The 23,876-nt window shown below is 40.6% G+C and overlaps 1 protein-coding gene across 1 annotated transcript; it reads right to left on the bottom strand.

Annotated features, from left to right (window-relative positions):
- On the bottom strand, positions 1–22,422 carry LOC128143491 (hyaluronidase-1-like). The gene is made up of 4 exons (XM_052790755.1): positions 22,011–22,422; positions 10,948–11,904; positions 4,166–4,255; positions 1–3,014 (listed from the first exon to the last, which is right to left on the bottom strand). Exons 2-4 carry the CDS (start codon positions 11,866–11,868, stop codon positions 2,586–2,588), a joined length of 1,440 nt encoding a protein of 479 aa, XP_052646715.1. The 5' UTR covers positions 11,869–11,904; positions 22,011–22,422; the 3' UTR covers positions 1–2,585.
- Positions 22,423–23,876: the final 1,454 nt, after the last annotated feature.

The raw sequence follows: 23,876 nt of genomic DNA, 5'->3' as shown, positions 1-23,876 counted from the left end.
TTAGCTGATGAAGATCTTATGTCAGTTTAATTGAATTTATGCTATCCAAATAAATTGTGTATATAAGTCACAACACAATTTATTCTTATAAGCCTACAGAAATAATGGAAACACTTTACGAAGCAATACACAACATTTTAAAAACACATTTCACTGACGCAGTGCATGAGGATTACAGCATTTTCACATCACCTCTGGTTTCAGAACACAGGACAGCATTACACAAAGCAGGAGCATCCAGTTTAGATATAGACCTACACTGGTGACAGGTATTTAGCAAAACTGGGCTAATAATAGTTTCTGTTCTCTCAATACGCTAAAGTATTTGTAATTTCCCCTTGAAGTTTAGCAAACTGAACTGGATACAGGAGCTAAAGCAGAATGTATATAATCAATAAAAAATATTTGAAAAGGTAAACACACTAGCTTCAGTCTAAAGGCATAGTTGTTAACAACTGTCAGTTTTTCTAAACTTTAATTTTAATCCTTTCTCTCCCACACCAAAATAATAAAGTTTTTTACCTTCACTTTTGCTGTCATCCATTGCCATTACACGCTACAAAGGAAAAGGTCAGTGGCAAAGCTCTCCTGTAGCTTCTCAGCACATGTCATTACAGAGTGGCTCACTATAGCTAGCACTAAGTCTCTATTTAACTGAAATCAGTCCCATTTCAGTGCCTAGGTTTAAAGGGATCATTGCAGCCTAAATGTATCCACTGCAGGTCTGTTGTGAGCTGGGTCTTTGGCTCGAGTGAATCTGAGCATCACAGTTCACACCAGCTGTGAATCTGGTCCTAGCAAACCAAAGGAAGGTTTTTTTGTGGGGTTATCATGAAGAAATGTTTAGAGACAACAGGAGATTACAGAGAACATAGGACACCCCAGCAGATTGTAATGCATAGAAACATGTTAATGTTTAAAATCATTTAGGACAGTATCAAAAAGGGGGCCTGGCAAGGGCCATATTCAGACTTCCTTACTCAGTTAAGTATCCTCTCCTCATAGCCTTGCTAATTTTAACCAAACTGCTACAGGAATAGGGTACTGTGTAATGTAATCAATGAAGTCCGGCCACAAATGATCAATACAGACACTAGTCAGGGTAAAAAAAAAAGTCTTAGACCCACAAGTGGGTTTCTTATTAATTTCTGTGTCCATGCTCTGGAATGGTACTCAGGTCAATGCATCATACAAAAGCCTCAAAAGAAAATTATTTTAGTATCTTCCCTAAGTCAGAAGGATGTAGGGAATTTTTTGGGTTTGTCTTCAATTCAGTGAAGTCATTCATTGTTCGTTACATTGAAAGGTTAGGTGGAAGACAGATGGGTCTTTGATGAAATATGTTTGTTCACACAAGAACATGGACCAATGAAAAACTGCAAATGGACAGACCATAGCCTGACAGAATGGCACGTTATGGATGCTAAATTAACCAGTAATCTGTAGTTCATTAAGCTATACCACCTCCAAAGAGGTCCCCATCTGAAGCTGAAGGTTGCAAGCCAAAACATTGCCAGGGAGTAGAGTTCTTCATCTTCTACTTCCCTGCATGAGGGAGTCACATACCGGCAGTGGGATCTGTCAGCCTGTTCCAGTTTCCCAGTCGCTGACCAGCCAGCTTGGTCGGGTGACTGCGCAAGAGCTGTAGGAGAGCAGAGTTACCAGACGCATGTAGTTAGCAGAGCAGAAAGCAAAGACCCGCAGCGGCCCCAGGGGCAGCAGTGATGCCAAGCAGCAAGGAGGAGAAGTGCTCTCCCATCGCCTGCCCGAGCGGGAGCACTGCGGGGTGCCAGCTGCCAGTGCTGCTCTCAAAGCTCAGGAGCCCCTCACCTAAGCACATATACATTCTGCTGGGTGGGTGGTATGGTGGGAAAATGAACATTTGACCCAACAACTGGTGATTGCAGAGATTTTCAGTCAAACAGTACCTTTGGAATTGATGGCACAAAACTACCACTGGAAATACTGATACCTCTAGAAGTAATATGAATCAAATTAGGCCTTGAAATACTGAAATACACATTTTTTTTTAAAGTGTGCACTAATTTATAACTCTGTACTCTTCACATTGTCCATGCAGAAGCAGTAGGAACAGTGAGTTGCAGTGGATGTGGCTCTGGGCATAGTGCTACTGCTCACATAAAATGTCATTTGACTTCAGCAGGAGCTGCAGTGAACAGTTTGCGATCCCTGGTCCCAATGAAGACTTTCCTCATCACCGTATGTTAAACCATCCAGCCCTGAAACAAAGAGGCTCTGTGTCCTTTTTTAAGCTGCTACATGGATGAATCCTTGTACAAGTTTATTCAACTTTTTTACTCAGGTAAAGCTTCTGCTGTCACAGCAGAAGCTTTATTTGTTGAACGTGTGAGTAAAACATGAGTTAAAAGTAAAGGAGATGGTAAAAAAGAGGGGGCTGCTTTCAAAATGTTTAATGTCTGAAGCAATTCCAGGTGTAGGAGATGAAGAAAACAGAATAAAACTATTTTATCAACAATGTCTTTTCCCTGCGCAATAAAAACTTGCTAAGGAACAAAACTCTTAGTGGCACCATTTCTTATTTCTTTGCACTGCCTCAGAAGACTTTAGTGTGTGGTACAAAGCAGAAGCAGCTGCATGGCTCCTAAGAGGAAGACATAAAGCTTTTGTTTTCTTGATCTACTGAACACAACATGAACCCAGTGCTCCATTAGCCTTTGGTCAGGCAATTCACAAAATATTCCTGTCCAGCCCTGGTAACACTGACACATGAATCTCTGCCTCATGGCTTCAATACTCTCCAGGCTGGGTTCACCAGTCACCTGGAACCTGGAGCCCCTCTCTGAGTGACGGGCTCGGATCTTAAAATTAGTGGGTGACAAATGGAGGTAAGCAGAAGAGTCGCTGTTTTTGCGGATACATCTTCCATTCTTCTTGCACAGGACTTTGCTACAGAGTTTGGCTGCTGAGGTCACATTAATGACGTAATGTCCTAAGGGCCCGTCAATGTACCGTTTCACAGTTGAGCAGCTCTCCTGTAGATAATAAAAGACCATGACACCCATGACACATTTCTCAGTAGCTAGCATTATGTCCAAATTTATTGTACCTAAGAAGATGCTAGTACAAAACTATTCTTGGCTAAAGTAACCTGTTGAGATAAATCTTGTTGGATTTACATACTAGAGTAATCTATTGGGATTAAGTGAGCTTACTTCCAGGGGTAAGATTAGCAAAATATTGACCTTTATTATATTGTCTATTTGTGTGCTTGGTAGAAACATACAGTATTAGACTAGGGAGGAGTCCTAGTAAACAGAAAGAACATTTATATGCTGAGACTAACTAGTTCCTTAAGTAAAGATTTCTGGTAACTGCTGACAAGGAGCAGTGCATGGGACTAATAGGTTTTAAAGCACATATTGAGTCACCGCTTTGGTCCTGGTCTCTCCAACTCCTTCAGTTTCCAAGGAGCCACATCATTTTCAGAAACCAGCACAGAAGTTTCTGCAATTGTGGCTAGAAAGTTCCAGTTCAGGTTTCCCTCTTCCTCTGCCCCAGTCAGTGGTGCTTTGCCAGAGACTTCAGGAGGAGGAGAGCAGACTGCATGAAAAGCTGAGTGGGCACCAAAGCCCAGCCCAGGTTTAGGAGCCGGGGCTAGCCTGCCATGCTTCCCGTGAAACCCCAGTGCAGCCTCCTCTGTCACTTCAAGAAGGATTATTTGTGAAAGCCTGAAGAACCTGGGAGGAGGAACTAAGCCATTTCTTGTGGTAACATTAGTTTCCAGGTGTCATTTCGACACTAGTGAGCAGAGAAAATACCCCCCCTCCAGACTCCACTCCTCTGTGGATCTGTACAAACTGCCATAGGTACAAAGTAGAACACTGTAAAACAAGCTGTGCTTGTATTTGTATGTTACTGCTTCAAAACATGTCATTCTTCTAACCTGGACTCATTATTCCGTGATGCTACAAATGACCTGCCCAAAGCAATGTGCTCTGAAGTAATGGGACTTCTCAGCCTAGCAAAAGCATAGAACTAACAAGACCTGAAAGTAGTACTGAGCCATCGTCCTCAGTCACTGGCTGATGACACTGATAAAGATAGATAGGTGCTATGGATGGTGTGGTGGCAGAGAAGAGGTATTGAGGTGGTTCCTAAATACTAATAAATGGATACGACCTACCTTTGAGCTGGCGTATTGCATGCTGCCCCAGAGAACAACTCCAGCTGCTCCCAAAGCCGCACTTTCACCAATGGTATTGACTAGATCCGTCTGAAAAAGAAGGCCAAAACCAGACATCAGAAAACCAAAGATATAAAAATAAAAGTAAAAAAGCACTAGGATATGGGCATCACTTTTTTTCCCCCCAGAGGAGACATCAGTCCTGTGGTATATTCTTCATAACAAAATTGCTGTTTAGTTTAGAAAGCTCTTCTGTGTATCTCCAAAGGTTTGCATAGGTTGCATTCATGAGTGTGACTACTAAATGATGAAATCATTATAGTTTATTCACAAGGGGTCCTCCAACCAAACTGGTAGAGTAAGAATTGAATGATCTATTTTATCTACCAGTCTTTGAATGATTACCATGCCTACGTAGGCACCATTTTTGGCAAGCGATGGTAGGTATGATCACACATCATTGAATCACCCTTTAGTGTCTAATTGCAGTTGATGATAGGCTTTAGGGAAGTGTCTAACTTGTGCTGCTTTAGCCATGCCAATACAGTTACAGAGCTGCTGCTACTACCAGCATGCATGCCATTATTCCAGGAAACATATCTTTGAAAAATGAGCCTCTCCCAGTGCTACATAATGCCAAATGGGAAAAAAGCACACATATTTGCATACTGACTTAACCAGGTCCGCTCTTAGAGCTGCAGTCGAGTTGTAGCAGTAGCAGTAACACAGTTCTACCAGAGCACAGACTGTGTAGAACAGGAGTCACTGGTGCCTTGCCAACAACATACCTTGCAAGTGTCTTAAAGCCGCTCCCTGAGACCGTGAATATTGTGTCAAGAGAAATGCAATTAAATCTTAGAAAATATGGAGGAAGGATGTTCTTCCACCCCCAAATTTCAAGGCATGATCAATTACATCTAAAAAAAGTTCTATCTACAATAATTGATTAGAAAGTAATTCCTGATCAGTGTTTCTAACGACAGATATTACAATATTTCTCGATTTGATGAAGAAATAGCAAATTCCTTTAAAAAGTTAGTGATGGTTTTTGATACAGTCTTTTCACCTCTTTTTAGGAGAAAACAATCCAAAAGACCTGCCAAATTACCACAGTATGGTGGTGGCACCTTAGAAATGCAAAATGATAGAGTAGAAGAACCATGTTACTATTGTTAATTACTACTAAATAATTTATTTCACTCTGTAAGTAGGCCTGTTAATTTACCAATGCATAGTTAAGGAGTCCCCATTCCTGAAATGTTTATGGCCCAAGAGATATGAAAGAAGGGTCAAATAAATGCCTTGGGAAAGGAAGAATCTGCTGAAGAGTTGAAGACAATTACAGAGAAGTCAGAGCGAGCAGTGACTTTGACCCTTAACTACAGCTTGGACAAAACAGTGCAGGAAAACCTGCAGAACCCTTAGTGTAGGGTTCAGAGTCACATAAAGTATAATTGGTCTTGCCTGAAGTTCGTGTTGCTGCTAATCATCTGAGCAGTCTTTTAGAGAATGTCATTACTCTTAAAAGTGTATAGTCGGGTGCTAGTTTTATAAAAGGGTAGTGGTGTTGGCTACAGGTGTTACTTTCATGTGGGAAATGGTTGGGTTTTTTTTCCTATGGGAATTAATTTATCAGTAAAAAAAAAAAAAAAGAAGTGTGTGAATTAAAGATCAAAATATCAAATGTTAAGAGAATGTGAAATACAGCCTGACCTCTTCGTAATGAGGGTTCCCAGACTCTCCTCATTTGCAAAGCATTTTATGAAGATTACCCAGATACAAAGACTGGTCTGCGATTCTACAGTAGCCACATGATGGTTGAGTGATTTAACTCTAACACAGTCCAGATCTCATTAACAAATTAATGAAACCTTTTCAGACAGCCAAGATAAATAATCAATAGATATTTAGCATTGCTGGATGAACTAAGACCTGAGCAAACCTCGAAATAAAGATTTTGTAAGTAATATGCTCTAGGAGTTAGGGTGCTTGGCCAGGAATCATTAAATCCAGTTTTTATTCCCTCATATTCTACATCTTTCTTTTGTTACTTTTAGAAATCATTTAGATTCAGATCCACAAAGGGATTTCAGCACTTCATGTCTAATTCATATGGATATAAAATAATCAAAACCAAGAGCACGACCCTTAGTGTTCACGTAGCCTTCTGGGTGTGTGAAGTCCAATGGCACTGATAATTTCACAGCTGAAGTTCCCGAGGCACATACACTTCCAGTTTCCCACACACCTAGAATCACCACCTTGCTAATGCTGAGAAACTCAGAATTTTTCTCAGGCTAAGGCCAAAATCTGGCATTTGGTTGGAAGGTATACTCCCCTAGGGATGCTTAAAGGACTCTTATAGTACCTGCACAGGTGTTGGATGCTGGCGAAAACAGCAGCTCACTGCAAAAAAAATTGTATGGGACTTCATTTAAGCACTCTCCTTACATTTCCTCTTTTTGTATTCTTTAAAACAAATGTCAAGTGCTAAGAGTCCTCCTCAGGAGGAAAGAAAATTAGAAAGTCATGGCCTGAATTTTTCTCTCTTCCCCCATGCTTAAAAGATATATCATCTCCAGCTAACCCTCCAGCGGGAGTTACTTTCACCGTGAGGTTACAGACAATGTTTAGAGGGGTACCATTTCTCTTTCTGATGCTATTTCACTTTGCACCAATTCAATGAAGGTTCTAAGGAGAGCAAGAGAAACAAATGGGAACCTGACTACAGATTATGATGAATTCAGCTTAATAATTAGGTAACTTGCCCACAAGGAGAGAAGTAAGGTTTCTGACCATCATTTCTAGGCATAGTTATGTCATTTACTGAAGGACTGGCTCATGTTCACTCCTTCAAAAGCCACCAGCACATAAGGGCTCTTCCCTGGAAAACCTATGAACGGCAGATTGCACCCTCTCTTTGTTTTTGCTCTCTCATACACATGTTCTTTTTGGTCTGGTGATTCCCTCACTCTTTCCTGTTGCTTAACATAGGGTTCAGGATTCATCCTGAGCAGGCTGGGAAGAGAACTGAGCCAAGAGCTCCCGCGCCAGAGGTGGGTGCTCTGACCACCAGATGGTCACACAGAGAGGGAGGCACCCCCCACCCCCTCCCCTGCCACAGGCAGGGTTAGAAAATAAAAGTTTCAGCCCCCATTTGGGTATTTTGAGAAAAGGAACGTGCTTCTCAAAATGGCTGAGAGCGGGAAATGGGGAGCAGAGAGAGGGAGGTGCCTCTGTTAAGCCCCGAGTGAGGCACACGAGCTCTGCCAGCGGCCTCAGACACAGCAGTCCTGGTTTCGGGACTGAACCTAGCACCGCTCCTCACACAACACAGCTTGGCATCAGTGGAGGCTCACTGGCCATGTGAGTGTAACAAGTACCTCATATGAAAATATGCAAGTTTAGAAAAATATAGATATCATTTTAAATATGAGCATCTTGGCATTTGTCTAGGTGGGGAATCCTATTTTACTCCTTGTATGAGACCCTCATCTTTCCATGTTAGAGGGCTGTCCTGAAGAGGCAACTTTACGGGTCAGCTGCCACATAGGTGTCTGGTATTTCTCCAAGTGATAAACAGGTCAACAAAAACTCTTCCCTTCTGACGGTCATCCTCGTTCAAGCTTTTGGGGGCAGTGTGCAACAACCAAAGGACCTCAAGATTATGCTGGTTTATCTCCAAGTGAACAGCTGATTTGGCAGGGAGGGAGAGGCTCTAGCTTCTATCAATGCTTCTCCACATTTTGATCAGCCAAGTCACTGAATTGGACACTAAAAAACTTAGGTGAGCAAAGCCATTTCAGTTTTGGAGCTTGAGAGGAAACAGGACAGTCAGTTCTAGTTGAGGAAAGAAAAATAACTACATCTGTAGTCTCTCCTTTAAATTTTGAACAGTCAGTTACAGACATGCTTTTTCTGTGTTCAGGAATGGTACTGCAAGCCTGGCATGGTTGCAGGGAATGGTCTCTGTACACACGCACACCTGGTCATCAGAGAAGACTATCTGTAGGTGAACGAGAGAATTGTTATCTGTTATTCTTCATTTGTTAGTTGTCATCCTGCTTTATTAAAGACTTCAGCCATCTAGTCAGGAAGCACAGATGCTACCGTGTAACTTCCTTCTCCCACATGCTTAGTAGTGAATTGTCAAGGCAGATAGTTTCTAAATACCCTACAGATGGCAAACTGCTTATATGCATTTCTAGCAAATACAGAAACCTTTCATAATGATTGGGATGCCAATTCAGAATTTATAAATTGTTTCCAAGGAAAAAAGCAGGATTAATTTCTCAGATACCTTATGCACAACTCACCTGATTCCAGCTGCAGTCAGGATGAAAAGTACAGCACACATAGCTACAGCATCTGTTTGGGACCTGGATCTTTCATCTTTCTGAAGGTCTGCTAGACCTGTGTCTCTCCCTCAGTGACTCTGACTCACAACCATTCTTTCTATTTTCTTCCACTGTGATACTTACTGTATTTTTCATACTGTTTACAGAAGGGCTTACACACAAGGCTTGAATGTGTCAGCAGTTATTTCTGTTGGACCAGAATGTCACAGCTCTTGCACAGCTTGATAGAGCAGGACAGCGGTTCTCCTGGCCCAGTCCCTGTCAGAGCTCAGGTATCTATTAACCTGATATCCCATTTTTTCTATGGCCATTTAGCCTGAATGTCATTGTACTACACTGGCTCCTTTCCTTGTCACATTGATGCATATTGTTGCTGGATCTCAGAGGTTTCATACCTTGTTTGTAGGTCTGTGAGCATCACTTAGGGGCATGTCATGGGTCAAATGAGAAGCTCCAGTCTAGTCTAAAATCTGAGCACACAAAACCATTTTTAAAATATCTTGCTGGCTTCAGGGCTATGAAGGAAAACAAGAACATTATTTTCCTGGTCATTCCTATTTAGTTTTCTTAAGTGCAACCCTGCAAGTTCCTGGCAGTCCCCAAGCTGTTTGCACAGACGATGTGTGTAGTCTAGAGACACGTCAAGCCCTGTCCCCATGGCTGCCTGCAGAGCTGGGTACTGTCCTACTAGCAAATGTGTAGTGGAGCATAACCCAAAGATGCTTCTCTAGCTATGCAGGGATCTTCCCTGGCTGCAGAGTTGTAAAGTGATCTTTAAAGCATCCAAGAGTAAATGGCTACATGCAATTGAAAAACAGGCCAGTGAGTTAAAGAGTATAACTTAAGAGGAACGTCACTCCAAATTACCACTGTACTATTCAGAAAATAGCTTAAGGTAAAACAGTAACTTTATACTACCACAGATTTTGAACTCGTGCATGGTAACAGCATGTTAATTTTTATAGCCTTCAGTAACATTTGTGGTATTTTTGTACCCATCAAGGGACTAATTTATATTATAAAAAATGTATTATTACAGCCTGCATTTGAAGAATGCTTATCTGTTTCACAGCCTGAGTTCTTCAGTAAAGGTGTTCTGGGCAAAATCCTACCTGTACCAACCCCAGTGGCTCCTTGCCTTCTGTGGGACCCAGCCTTGCCTATTTGCCCACGATTTCTGAGTCAGCTAGGGCCTGCAGTTTCCACATCACACAGAAAACAGCTCCAGAGAGTCGCTGGTTGCTGAAATGAGGCAGACCAAATTCATGATTGCTTCTATGTACCATTTGCTTCCTGGGGGCAGCCTGAAACACTTCTCAGGCTGTCGGGGCTGCACCGCACCTCCCCAGCTCCAGCTCCAGGCTGAAGGCACATGCAGCCTGTGGTTTCCTCGACTGACCCTTGCCTTTTCCCTTGCCCTTCTCTCCCTTTTGCTGTTCTGGTTTGAGTCAAGAACTTGCCTCTGGCAGCAGCAGAAGCCAGCTCTCATGCAGCTCTCCATAAACCAAAGGGAAGGAGCACTCCCAGACACCCTTAGCCGTATAGGGGTTGTTTCCATAAGTTCCCTGCCCCAGATTTCCTCCCCTCTCATGGAATTGATAGCAATCAAAGCAAAACTTCCGGCACTTGGGACTACTAGAGAAACGAATAACCATCTGTGCCTCTCTGTTATGTGCATAAACAAAGTCAGAGTCACAATCGCCATTACATCTCCAGAAAGTCTGGGATTTGTAAGCATATATTTTTACCATTAATGTTGTGGCCACTATATATTTATCGCACTTGATCATTGGTTGAAGGAACATTGCATGACTCAAAAACTTGGTTTCTTTATTAAAAGACTCCACAATGTTAGCACTAAATGTTGGATCATGAAGATATTTGAACGTGTTGTACCTCTGGAAAGCGAGATGGCCAATGCTCATCACTGCAGGATTTAGGAACTCCAGGCCAGACTAGTTTACTTGACTGGTTTATTTCTATACTGATTGAATTTACATTCGGATAAGGAAACAAAAAAGCCCTGAGGCTCCTTTCTCATGAAAGTTTATCTTTCCATTACACTAATTAGTTTTAAACTTCACAAAAACTTGTCAAGTTCATTTCACAAGCTGTCCTGAAGAATTAAAATATCAGAATGAATTACTTCCTTAAGGAAATGATTTCTTTGTGCTTTCTTTCTAAATTACCCTCATTAAAAATATACAATGTTATCCTACAGAAGTAAACGAAAGCACTGCAATATTAACTCTTGAAAGGTGTAGAGTTTTGTACTGTGACTACAGTACTTCCTTTTAGAGGGGCTGCCTTAAATATGAAAAACAAATGCATAAGTGCTTTTATACAAGGAAAACTTTTAGAAAGTATTTTTTTCTAAGAGGCTGTTTCTAATCTCTAAATTTCGAAAGAAGTCTGTCTGCTTACCTCTGTTAAAACATGAAAAGTATAGGCATAAAATGGTCTGGAGTAAACAAACACAGGCAAAACGTAGTCTTTTCTAGCAATTGAGGCAACACGTATTGCCTCCTTAACCCGATAGTGAACAAATCTTAGTGCGTTTGGACTTGACTTCAGTATATAATCCAGGTATATAGAAGGGTAGAGAGCAGTGCTTTCCTTCCACAGCCAAAGTAGGAGGTCATTGCGGGAAGACTCAATGGCTGGGCACTTCCCCGTGTATGTTTGGGGGTGTTCTTTGTAATCATAATTGTAGCAGTCTGGGTAAAGATAGTAACCCCACAAACCATTTGGTCTCATATGCTCAGCCAGAAGGATGGTATTGTTCATAAAACTCTTCCCAGCATTTTCGAATTCCTCTTTAGCCACTTTCCTAATTTTGTCCTCTGACCACTGAGGATGCCGTCTCCTAACCATCTCAAGAGATTTATTTCTATAAATGCTTTTATTGCCCCAGTTCCTATCCCACTGGGGCCTCCAGTTTTCCCAGTCAATGACTGCAAGTCCCTGAAATTTCTTCATGGGTATGCAATAGTCAATGTCAGACTTTGCCTTATTAAGGTGTTTGATAAGACTTTCGTTCTGGGGCACCCCTCCATTGACAGGATCTCCGTTATCTGAGTAGTAGGGATAGTATCCCAAATGAGTGTGATAGAAGATTGTCACATTGGATCCACTCAAAGTCTCATTGGTGTTGGATGCAATATCAAAAACACTGAGATCCAGGTCCACCTTGTACCGCAGCCTGCACTGCTCGGTCGGTGCATTCCAAACAACCACGAAAGGCTTGTGCAGAACCAGAGGGGCCCGTGCCGGCTTCGGCAACTGAGCATCAACCATAGTAAGCAGCACCGTCACTGTTAACCCTTTGACCATTTGAACATCCATGGCATGTTTTTTTCTGGGAAATTGTTATGATGTGTCCTTGAAAACAAAATGAGAGAAGACATGTTAGAAGGGCAGTAGCCACCCTGGAGCCAGGTAGGATGACAAAGGGATGTCTTTTGGTTTGCTTCGCTTTTGTTAACATTACACCCAGCGCAAACAGAGGACAGTGCAAAACTGAGATCTCGTAAAAATTAAGTCTAACTTCAAATGCTTTGAAAGACTTTTTGATAGACTTTGCTGTCCAGAAGTATGTTCTAATGCTTAGCTTTTTTTCGCTTTCCTTCTCACCCAGACACCTCCCACAGCTGATTCAGACCTTTAACACTTATTTGCTCCCTGATGTCTGCAAGAGATGAGTTAATAAAAGAATAACTAAAAACAACAGCATAAAAAAGAATGTGCTGCTCATTTGAAATTTCAGCTTCCAAGCGAGTTCTGCTATGGTCCGTCTGACTTGCCTAGAACATCATCACAGTGGGGCTAGGGCCTGCTTTATTATCTGTATATGCTAATAGTTACAATAGGAAAGGTAATTTAAACAAAAGGCAGACACTTCTACCTCACACAAATTAAGCAAGAGAACTCAGAAACGCTGCAATTTTCAGCATATCTGAAAAAAAGTGTATTGTTATCTACTCCTGAATTTAATTTTCATTTTCTAAATGAATAGATGCAAGAGTGATAATCAATCTGCAGGCTAGCAGGGTGATACTACTAATGACTTAGTGGTTTAAGATACTTAATATACAGAAAGCAAATAAAATATCAATGTGTTAAAGAAAATAAATCATTTTAAGTGGATCTGAACTAGCTGGAAAAGCACACTGTATCCTTGAAAAAGGGACCTGGTCTGTAGAAGCAGGGGCTTGTTAGCATTAATTTTTCCTTTCCGGGTCTGCTGTTTTCCCTGACAGTCACGCTGGCTTGGGGACTACTAGTACTCTGGGAGCTGCCAGAGCTGCAGGGCTGCTGGCACCCACACCCCCACTTTGCACCCCGTGGGGCAGTCGTTCCCCCACTGCCCACAGCCGGCCGCTCCAGAATCTGCCCCTGCTCCTCTCTCTTCCCCAAGAAGCACAGCTCAACTTTGTCCTGGCTTTGTTATTCAGGTCTCTTTGCTGGGGAATACAGTACCTATTAACGGTGCTGAAGAGCAAATACTACATGGTGGGGTCCAGCTGATATATCAGCTTCAATTCAGAGATCATAAAAATTGTTTGCTCTTATGAACATTACTGCATCTATAGTGTGACATGGTTTATGCTTTCTGTTGTTATCTTCTATCATTCACCTGTCAAGTTTCTTTATTTTAGTCACAGGTTAAAGCACTGCAATCATTGTCTGTATTGCAGGTTCAATTCATGCACTAGCCATGTGAATTTGAAATGTCCTGAAACTGGATATTTCCCTATTTTACATCCATTTTTAATGATTTCTTTCCTTGCCTGTAAAGTCAGACACAAGTTATCCTTTTGTAATTAGCCTAGCTTCACTTGTCCGTGGTATTTTCTCACTCAGGTAACATCAGTTAATCACTTAACTCCTTTCCTAGACAAGGAGAGATCTTCACAGCTACCTATCCATTAGCTCACAGCTGGGATCCCTAGGTTTCTTGCTTTCCAGACCAGTATAGTCAACACACCACTCTAAATACTAGATTTTGTAGTACTCCTTGGATATTACCTTTTAATCTGTAATGGGATGCCAAATCTACAGGAAGGCTGCAGGTACCCCTATCCAAACCTGCCAGCACACTTATTAAAGAAAAAACTTTTCCACTCTTTGAAAATTTGTTGGCTCTCATAAGTGATATAATCCAGGATTTCTCCCCCTGTCATTTGTCCTTCCTTGCCATTCTTCCGTCTTCTGGGTTTGATGTTTCTTTTCCTACCTGCCACTGCTCCCCTGATCTTCTGCCTTTCTCTTAAGACTCTATTTTGTCTTTTTATCTCCTACAGAACAGCCCTTTTCTCCTCTATCTCCAGTCTCTTGTTTTTCTGTCCCCACTTCCAGAAAAGCATTGAGTCACCCCCCCCCACCAGTGGTCTGGTACAGGAGCACGTTCCCAAGAGGTGGAAGAAGGCAATTTGCTTTCAGCAACGGCTAGGGGCAGTGAGTGAAGAGCAGGACTGCAAGAAACCACAACGCAGGACTCCCCAGGAGCAAGCCCTCATTAGCAAGCTAGAGATTTTTGCTCCTGTTGTTTCCTCACCCACTCTCTGGCAGCTTGCTTTGCATGCCTAAATATAGATTTAGCACCCAAGTTTTAAAACTTTGCTCACAGTCCTTTAGATCCTATTAAGGGTAACATCCTTGAGTGAAATGGGCCATTGCTACAGGCCATCAAGCTGGTACTAAGTACAAGTGTGCCTGTTGGAAGAGGATGCCAGGTTATTTTCACTCCACTGATCTGCTGGAAGGAAGTATTATGCTTGCAACTGGCATCTTCTTCTCTGTTTTCCTGCAGAGTCTTGCATAATCATCTATGTAATGTCATAGGCTGGGGAAAAAAAAGAAGCCAAAAAAAAAAAGCCTTTCCCTTCCTGTTTTATACAAACTGATGAATGCATCACAGTACTTTGCACTCCTTCTTTGATGCAGCAAACTGACTTAGTACATTTGTAAGTACTTTTTCATGATTTGGACTGGATTGCTTTGCAGTACATGAGAACAAGCCCATAATATAAACAAAGATTTTTCTCAAAAAGTGATAGCTCAGATGAAATGGGAAGAGCACCAGGAGAGAAATAAAAGACCTTTAGTGAATTTCTGTGTAAGAAAAGATCTGGGAAAAGATCCTAGCTGCTTATTCCCACAATCCAAATACTGATATTGTTCAGCTTTGTGTTATGATGTACATATAATTAGATCATTTTGTCAGGTATTAATGACTAATACAGTACAGTTCTTGTCTACATCTGACAGCCCTAGGCATTACAACATTGCAGATAATACCTCATAACAGAGATAGGCCAGGAAATAGTAGTGCAGGGTAATTTTAAGTTATATTTTTAGTTCCTGGCCAATTCTTGTCACTGTCCCTGACAAGGTTTTAAATCACAGAATCACAGAATGGCTGAGGTTGGCAGGGACCTCTGGAGATCATCTGTTCCAACCCCCTGCTCAAGCAGGATCACCTACAGCCAGTCGCTCAGGACCATGTACAAAACACCACAAGTGACAAGGTGAAAATGTTTATCTCAGGACATGTTGAATAATTCTCAATGGTCTTTTGACTGGATTGACCAAATCTTCATTGAAGTTGTGAAGAAGCCTGGAGACCTTGCTCAACTGTAGACATGCAGATGTCTGCATCTGCAAGCTGAAACCCACAAAAAAAGGGCAGGAATCTGTCTAATCCTGTTCAAGCTGTTTAGAAGTTAGCGGTCTGGTCAAGGACAGTCATTCAGGGTCCTCCAGTGAATACTGGATGCCTCCCAAAGCTACTATAAATTCCTTATTTAAAGCTATATGGAATTAGTCACCCAGCTATCTCCCTTAACCTAGGAAAGGAGGTGATAAGTGCCTAGATAACATGCCTACCTTTTAGATGGCTAAAGCATCTCATTGCAAAGCATCTCACTTTTCCTGCTACTTTCTATTACATACAGGAGACATTCCCAGATACACAATTCCTTAAAGGGGAGGCAATTCCAAAAAATTGTGCTCTGAAAATGTTCCAATCCAGTTGCATTAATCTGCAATTAATTCTGATGTTATTTCCACGTGGGAATTTAATTACAGATGCTTACTTTTGCTTTAAAAAGCCCTCTGAAGCCAAGTGAAACAAGTTTTCAAAGAAACAGGTAAGTCTATAGTTCTGAAAGAGGGGAAAATAAATTATCTGTTGCTTCACAAATGCACGAAAGAACCTCTAAACAAGAACAAAACATCCTTTATTACAATTTCCAATGCTGTATCTTTGCACTATGGCCTTTTTAGTCTCATGCATGGGCACTAATTGGACTGCTTCAATCCCTGTTTTTTAATGAGCACAGACACTAACAATTCCTCCTTGAAGCTCATTATGAATCTTGATTCAAATTCTCCCATTTTTCTGATTCAATGACATATTATCATGGTTAATTTAACTTCCCAAAGATGCACATAGCTTTCTGAGGCACTACAGTGTTTTCAGAGCAGAATCTGTTCTCAGTGTTTCTGCTCTATATTCTAAAAACAAAAATGAATTCTTCATAAGTGAAAGAAGTGGGGTCTGATCACAAATCCATTGAAGTTCATGAGATATTTTGTATTGTACTCAGGAAACTCTGGATCATGGTCTCACTGCACAAAATAACATGTAATTTTCTATTTGCATCAGTTTTTGTTATGCTGTATAGGATGAAGCAGGTTATGGCTGGATTTCAATATATCCTTTAATAAGTGTAGTGAAATTCACCATTTCTTGAACAGAAAAAGCGAGTTCACTTCTGCATATTCCTTTCATTATTTTTGTAAAAAGAAACAAGAAAACATTTGCTTTTCCCAAGCAAATGCTGTTAACTTAGTCCAGCCCTTATTTGAATCATGTTTATTGGTCAGAATTCCACTATATTGCCATTTCCAAATAGTTGATAATAGCTGAACTAGACATCTTAGTTGCACACTTTGATTCCAAAATAAACAGCATAAAATTAGCAACTTCATAATAGCCAGCAAATGCATCCTCTCATTTTATACTCATCTGTATGCTGACTTTTCTAGGAAGTGCAATCCATACATTTAGCTATAATACCATTCTATGTTTTCAACTTCGGCTGACTTTAATTGTTCTTGACGCCCAAGGTTTATAATCTCTTCTGGATGAACAGCTCAATTGTATGGACATATTCACTGTTCAGATTTATCTTGCAGGAGTAGGACATTTTAAGTGTTTTGACTACCTATGCAGTTTAATGTCAATGGGCAACAAGGTAAGAAGAATCATTCTTCAATCAAATAAGCATTTAATAAAACTTAAAAATGTTTCATTGTATACTTTGATTAACAGTTGGTGTTCTGGAGACTTCATTTCATTATCATTCTTTACCTGTCAGATGAGAAACTTACAGGATATCTATGTCATTTTTGTACTCATTTTGAAGAAATCGGTGTAATTTCTCCAGAGCTATAATGGCAAAGTATGACATAAGGGGAAAGAGATTTTAAGCAGAAGTTGCAGTGAAGCAGAGAGAGTATGTAGATTTAGACCTAATTTCAAGTAGGATTTTAAAAGATGGTTTAGCTGACATTTCAATCTTTCTGAAATATCATAAAGATGATTTTAAAAACTAAATCACATTACAATTGTAACACCTGGAAGCCTGCATCCTATGACTAAGTTGGGCTTATCTCACTCCTTCAGTTCAGACAGGGGAGGGAAAACTACACTCTCAGCTTCAAGACTGTTGAAATGTATGCAATGTCATGTGCAGAAGGAAAGTAAGAACTCACAGATGTGTGGTTTTACCTGTGAAGTATGAGTTAGGCTGCACATCTTTCACTGAACTCCATAATTATTTCAGAATTCAGAAACACACTTTGAAAAAAAAAATAATCTGGAGTTCCTGCAGTAACAGCCACTTCAGATTCCCTCATTAACCAGTAGCTGATTAACATAATTTAACATCCAGAATAGGAAAGAGGTACAGTCATATCATAGAAGAAAGGTGATTTTGTCCAACAGAACAGTCATGCTTTGTGGCCTAAACTAGATTGACAACACTTTACCAAGCTTGCTTTCAGCCTGTCATATGCACTATTGACTCCTGTCTTGCAACTGCTTAGTGTAGCACTGTACTTTCTTTCACTGTAGACACACATTCATTTTAACTCATATCTGTAGGGAAGCATTTTGCTTGGAAAATGAATTAAATATGATGGCACTTAAAAAGGAAATTAATGGATCCAGGAAACTGGATTGTTTGCATTCCACTGAGGAATGTGCAAAATTGGCAGCTAAAAGAAATGTCCTTTTTTGAACATAGGCTGACCACATTTGGGGTAGAAATTATTATTGTGGCTAAGAAATACAGACATTTCAACTGCATTTAAACATTTTTTCCACTATACAATCCCATGTAAAAGTACCTTGCAAATAACTTGAAAAATCTTGTGCATTGATACATTATTCTCTATGAGGTGTGCTTTATATGCACACAATATGCATTTACAAGATAACATGTGTTTATCTACACATGTATGTATATTTCTCTGTCTTTTTAGGAAATAAGGGAAAGACCAAATCTGTCCATCCTGTCTCTGTCTTGCTCCCTCTCTGCTATTATTCTTCTGTTTCAAAATTATGTAAAAAGTCTTGCTTTTCCTGGGTTTGTTGAAAATGGCTTGCATTAGATAAGTTGGTAAGATGGACACAGACTGCCTATCTATCCTGAATCCTTCTATGGTCCAAAAGTGTAAAACTGCATTAGAGAGAGATTAAGTATTCACTGTATCCTCGCCATGACCAGTTTTCAGTCTCTGGACTCACTCACGTCTTCCTAATTCTCCTAGCTATATTTCTCAGACTAGATTCCAAGTTAAAAAGTGAACAGACGAAGAATAACACTAAAATGTTAGCAGTCTTCCTTACAGATCAATAAAAGTACAAAAACGAACACACGATTGACTTTTTGCTTTGCAATTCATATTACAGTTGACTTCCAATAGGTGAACAGAGATACCAGGTTGCAAGGTGCAATGCGAAAGTTGCATTTTTGTGTAAAATATGTGAAAAGAAATTCGAAGAGCAAGGAAATGGGGATTCAGGCCTATGCTATCACTGCTGACATTTTTGTAAACTGTGGATTATTCATTTTAAAGCAAATGGAACATGCCAGAGGACATTCTTGGGTGTGTATCACAGTTTTACAGAAAGTCATATTTGGACCAGTGATCTGCTTAGGCATTTCCTGTTTAGCTTTATTGTTTCTGTTATGTGCAGCTCGTGGCATGCCTCAGATTGAGAGAAAAGACTACAAGGAAGCATGGGAATGAAAGAGAAAAGAATTGCTATTGAAAAGATATTCTTCCCACGGAACCCATAATTCTTCTCTTCTATTAAAAATAACCATTCTAGTACTTCATGTTCCTGGTTTATCCTAGTCTACCTGTAAGGTCTTTGTCAGATAGTCGTTAGAGGCCAGACTCTTAAATCTTTACACGCATTGTTTCTTATGCTGTCATCGCATTAGTACCAACTAGACTGAGGGCAACTCAGCACAATAAATGGTGATGGCGTTTCACCCCACCCTTGGCGGTACGACTGGTTTCATAGAAGTTAAAATCATTCCTTAAACTGCTTTCACCCTGGTATAAACCTCTGTAAAGCCAGGAGACTTGTAACGTTTCATTTCCAGTTTGACTTTTCATTTCCAGCTTGACAGAGATTTTAGTTGTGTTTAAAAGCGAGAAATGATGGCGCAGGTTGGTGAAGGGCGGAAAGATCGGGCTATCCCAGCTGCCCGGTCCCAGCGCCAAACCTCGCAGCCAGCTGCATTCATTCTGCTAGGCTTTGCCATCAAAAGTGCTCTTTTGTCCATGCAGTTAAGGCTTGGGCTCTGGTTGCTTCCAGATCTCACAGGCACAGATAAAGACACCTGCATCTGTGTGTTGCCACCAAAGCACCACTGGTTAAATATTTGACCTTTCCCCTTCCACGTGTGCAGTTTAGGCACCCCAAACGTCTACTGGTCCGATGCTCCGGTACTGCAGCGACTCTGTAAATTGTCCCAAATGCTTTCACATCCCAATTTTGGAGCCTGCATCCTCTTTTTTTTTTTTTTTGGATCTGGCCGTTCAAGGCTGGGTACAGCCCGCTCAATCACCAATGGGTGTGCTGGGGTCAACTCGTTCTTGCTCCCTGCTCACACACAAGCATGGAGACTGCGGCGATGGATGGCCAGGGATCCCCTTCCCTCCTGGCTCTTCTCCCCCTCACTGCCCCACTGCCTCTAACACAGGCACCTCAAACTGTTTCCCAAATGTTAATTCTGAACTTCCTGCTGGAGACAAAAATGTTCCCTATGGGGATACTGAAATTTTTCAGTGATTTACTAGCAAATCAGTGACAGAGGGAAAATTAAGATACAGGTCATGGTTCCCAGTACTGTTTCAGTTAAAAGACCGTCCTGTCATTTTAAATCACTGCAGATTATTGATGACACTTTGAATACCACGGAAAGATAAAGTAATATGGTTCAAATCTGTTCGTGCAATAGAGGCAGATTAAATATATATATGTGCCACAAACAATTTTTCAATTGCTGAAGGATTGAGTAAAAGAAGTATTTTTTGAGTGGATGAAACTCTTAAAATCTAGAGTATTATACCATTTTACGTATCTAATAAATCAATTTAGAGTGCATCTAATATATGAAGCACTGATCTAACTTTTTTTATGAAAAAGCTTGATGTATTGTTATTTTCAATTCCATTCTATCTGCTTCTATTGCACTATGAACTGGAGACAAACATATTTTAGAAAAAAATATTCTCAATATTTAAAGTTGTAAAGTCTATGTTAAAAGTATAACCTTTTATATGCCATTTTAATATTTATTTCTTCCCCATATGCAAAGAATAAAGGGAAGAAAAAAAATTGTATTTTTTTGCCTTCTTGAGGAGCCATACTGATTGTCAGAGGTGTTAAAGCCTTAATTCCGTGAATAATTAAGACTAATGTCCTCAGCAGTGTTTACTACACTGTTCTTCTGGCTCTGGCCCTTGATGGGTGAAAATAAAAGTGCCTACCAACACTATTCTGAAAAGAAGTTCTCACTGTTTTATAGATTTTCCTTTTAAATTATTACTGAATACTTTTAACTTTAATACATGAACATTAATTGGCACTAACAGAATACATCCTACCTCTGGCATGTAATTTTAATAGCTTATAGGAATGTATGAATGGGTAATACTGTACAATAAATAGTACATGAGTTTACGTTGTTGCAAAGCATTTAAAATAGTTTAGCTTCTTTCACACCATCTGCTTAATTCACATATTCATTTTCTGAAAGGTTTATTGCTATTAGAGGCACTTATAAAAGAGAAAATTAAGTCAAATTGATAACACAGAGAATTCCTACAATCAGGCCTTGGCTTATTCTTGAGAAAATGGTGTAAGCTAAATTAACTTTAGCTCTCACAAAGATAAATTCTGTTTTCAGATGGTGTAATTCAAGAAAATTCAATTGAAATTAATTGAGGGGTGTAAATCTGGAAATATTCCAGTTGAATTAATGGAGTTATTAAGCATTTATAATCTTGTAAGAGGAAAAATTTGTCCTTTAGTCAGCTAAAAAACCCTAATATGTTGGCAAATGCTTAAAAAGGTTGTGTATTTCCACTGTAAATCTCTGCTTGCAATAAATAATTCCTATTCTTTGGATAACACAGAAGGAGATACTACACTTTGCCGAACAGAAACTCAGGACAATTTGGAAAATATGCGTAAAGCATTTGAGGTGAAATTAACTTCAGACTTTATTTGCATGCCAATACACAGCTTGTCTGGGGTCTACATTGTCTCAAATAAATGAATTAAAAGTATCTCTAGCTCTACAAATACCCAGCCCAATATATTAACACAAATCATTACTAAACAGAACTCATTGTCAAACAACTAACTGCAATCCTCTTCTGGGCTCCTTTTGAGATTATTTTAAAATACACTGTTTGTAGGTGATGGGCTGCCTTACTGTGAGTCATCTTGAAACAATTACCCTGAATGTTTTGCTTCTAATGAATGAAGTATTTTTTTTTATTTTTCATATAGGATTAAATACATGACCAACATATGATTAGCTGCTTTCTAGGTGTGTGGTGTTGCATGCACAGCCCAGTGCATTTAAGTATTAAATTGATTAATCAAATTCTGAAATACTTTTAAAGTCAAAGCATTACTCTTGTTTTTCAAACATTAATTTTATTCACAGACAGCATTTCAAGATCAGTTTTCTAATTTAAAATTGCTGTTACACATTGGATTGTAAAGCACCAAATAGCTATTTGACAGAAAAAAAAAGAAATAAAATATAGTCCAGAATTGACATGCTATAGAAAATAATACAGAAAGCCTTCCTAACTGGTAGTCTATAAGCAGAAGTGAAAACTTTGTCTTTACTGATTATTAATTGAGTAAATAACATGACACTTACCTCTATAAAATCAGTGAACAGCAGAAAACTTTGGTGGAACAATTTACAACAGCTGATGTGTTTGTCCTGGGAATGTGCTCTTCCTAATGAGTGGGCTTTTAACTAATGAGAAACTGAGGGCATCTGAAGATAAGGGAAGAATTTTACCTAAACACTCATCATGTCATTGCAAAATAAGTAAGTAAATTCATTAAAAAGTTAGCCGTATTACTTGTAAGCAGCCTGGCTCTTGCTATAATGATTTTGTATCGCCTACATTTATGGCCTGATAAGGGAATGACTGCACTGGTGTTTGAGAAGAATTAAGTTGTGTTTTGAGAGTTACATGCTCTGGACTCAGCAGCGACAGGCATTAACAGCGGGGACAGCTCAGTCCCTGCGGCGCAGGGAGAAGCAGGGTTGCTTGCGAAACCAAGCAAACAGAATAGTTCAGGAAGATCTATTTTAAAGAACAGGCTGGATGGCCGGGCCCAAGGAGAGGTGGTGAATGGAGTTAAATCCATTTGGTGTCCTGTCACAAGTGGTGTTCCCCAGGGCTCAGTATTGGGGCCAGTTGTGTTTAAGCTCTTTACCAATGATCTGGACAAGGGGATCCAGTGCACTCTCAGCAAGTTTGCAGATGACATCAAGTTGTGCGGGAGTGTTGATGTGCTTGCAGGTAGGAAGGCTCTACAGAGGGACCTGGACAGGCTGGATCGATGGGCCAAGGCCAATTGTACGAGGTTCAACAAGGCTCAGTGCTGGGTCCTGCACTTGGGTCACAACAACCCCATGCAACTCTACGGGCTTGGGGAAGAGTGGCTGGAAAGCTGCCCGGCAGAAAAGGACCTGGGGGTGTTGGTTGACAGCCGGCTGAACATGAGCCAGCAGTGTGCCAAGAAGGCCAACGGCATCCTGGCCTGTACCAGAAATAGTGTGGCCAGCAGGAGCAGGGAGGTGATTGTTCCCCTGTATTCGGCACTGGTGTGGCCGCACCTTGAGTACTGTGTTCAGTTTTGAGCCCCTCACTACAAGAAAGACATTGGAGTGCTGGAGTGTGTCCAGAGAAGGGCAACCAAGTTAGCAAAGGGTGTAGAGAGCAAGTCCTATGAGGGGCGGCTGAGGGAACTGGGGCTGTTTAGCCTGGAGAAAAGGAGGCTGAGGGGAGACCTTATCGCTCTCTACAACTACCTGAAAGGAGGTTGTAGTGAGGTGGGTGTTGGTCTCTTCTCCCAAGTAACAAGTGATAGGACAAGAAGAAACGTCCTCAAGTTGCACCAGGGGAAGTTTAGATTGGATATTAGGAAAAATTTCTTGACCAAATGTGTTGCCAAACACTGGAACAGGCTGCCCAGGGAAGTGGTTGAGTCGCCATCCCTGGAGGTATTTAAAAGATGTGTAGAAGTGGCACTTATGCACATGGTTTAGTGGTGGGTTTGGTAGTGTTATGTTAACAGTTGGACTTGGTGATCTTAAGGGTCTTTTCCAAACTAAGTGATTCTATGATTCTATGATTTGGGCATAAATCTCCCTAAAACTTAACCCAAAGTTCTCAGTCTTTGCTATTCCCTGAACATGACACCTGCAAGCGGACCCCAGGGACCACTGGTTCCTGATCCTGGTGGCTGAGCACCATGGGATGGCGTGAGTGACCAAGGCAGGGCAGGAGGGACCAGCAATATCACACCCTTGTGTGCTCCTCAAAGAGGCTTTTAAAATGATTCAGCAGGACAACAGCTTAAACAGCTACACCTTACCTCAACGACCAAAAAAACACCAGATATACAGGGATGGATAGAAGGAGTCCCTACATACAGAAGTATGATGGTCAAGGACATTTGTGTATCATAACAGTGCAGACAAGGTCAGAAATGTCCACATCCCCGT

This window comes from Harpia harpyja, chromosome 6, assembly GCF_026419915.1.
Source record: "Harpia harpyja isolate bHarHar1 chromosome 6, bHarHar1 primary haplotype, whole genome shotgun sequence".
Classification (NCBI taxonomy): Eukaryota; Metazoa; Chordata; class Aves; order Accipitriformes; family Accipitridae; genus Harpia; species Harpia harpyja.
The sequence above is the reverse complement of the archived record's forward strand: the minus strand, read 5'-3'. Positions and strand labels throughout refer to the sequence as shown.

Excerpts from the sequence above, each read along its gene's own strand:
- LOC128143491 (XM_052790755.1), bottom strand. The coding sequence starts at position 11,868 with ATGGATGTTCAAATGGTCAAAGGGTTAACAGTGACGGTGCTGCTTACT. Across the intron at positions 4,256-10,947 it reads CTTTTCATGTTTTAACAGAG|ACGGATCTAGTCAATACCAT; the intron begins GTAAGCAGACAG and ends CTTCTTTTTCAG. Across the intron at positions 3,015-4,165 it reads TGCAATACGCCAGCTCAAAG|GAGAGCTGCTCAACTGTGAA; the intron begins GTAGGTCGTATC and ends TATTATCTACAG.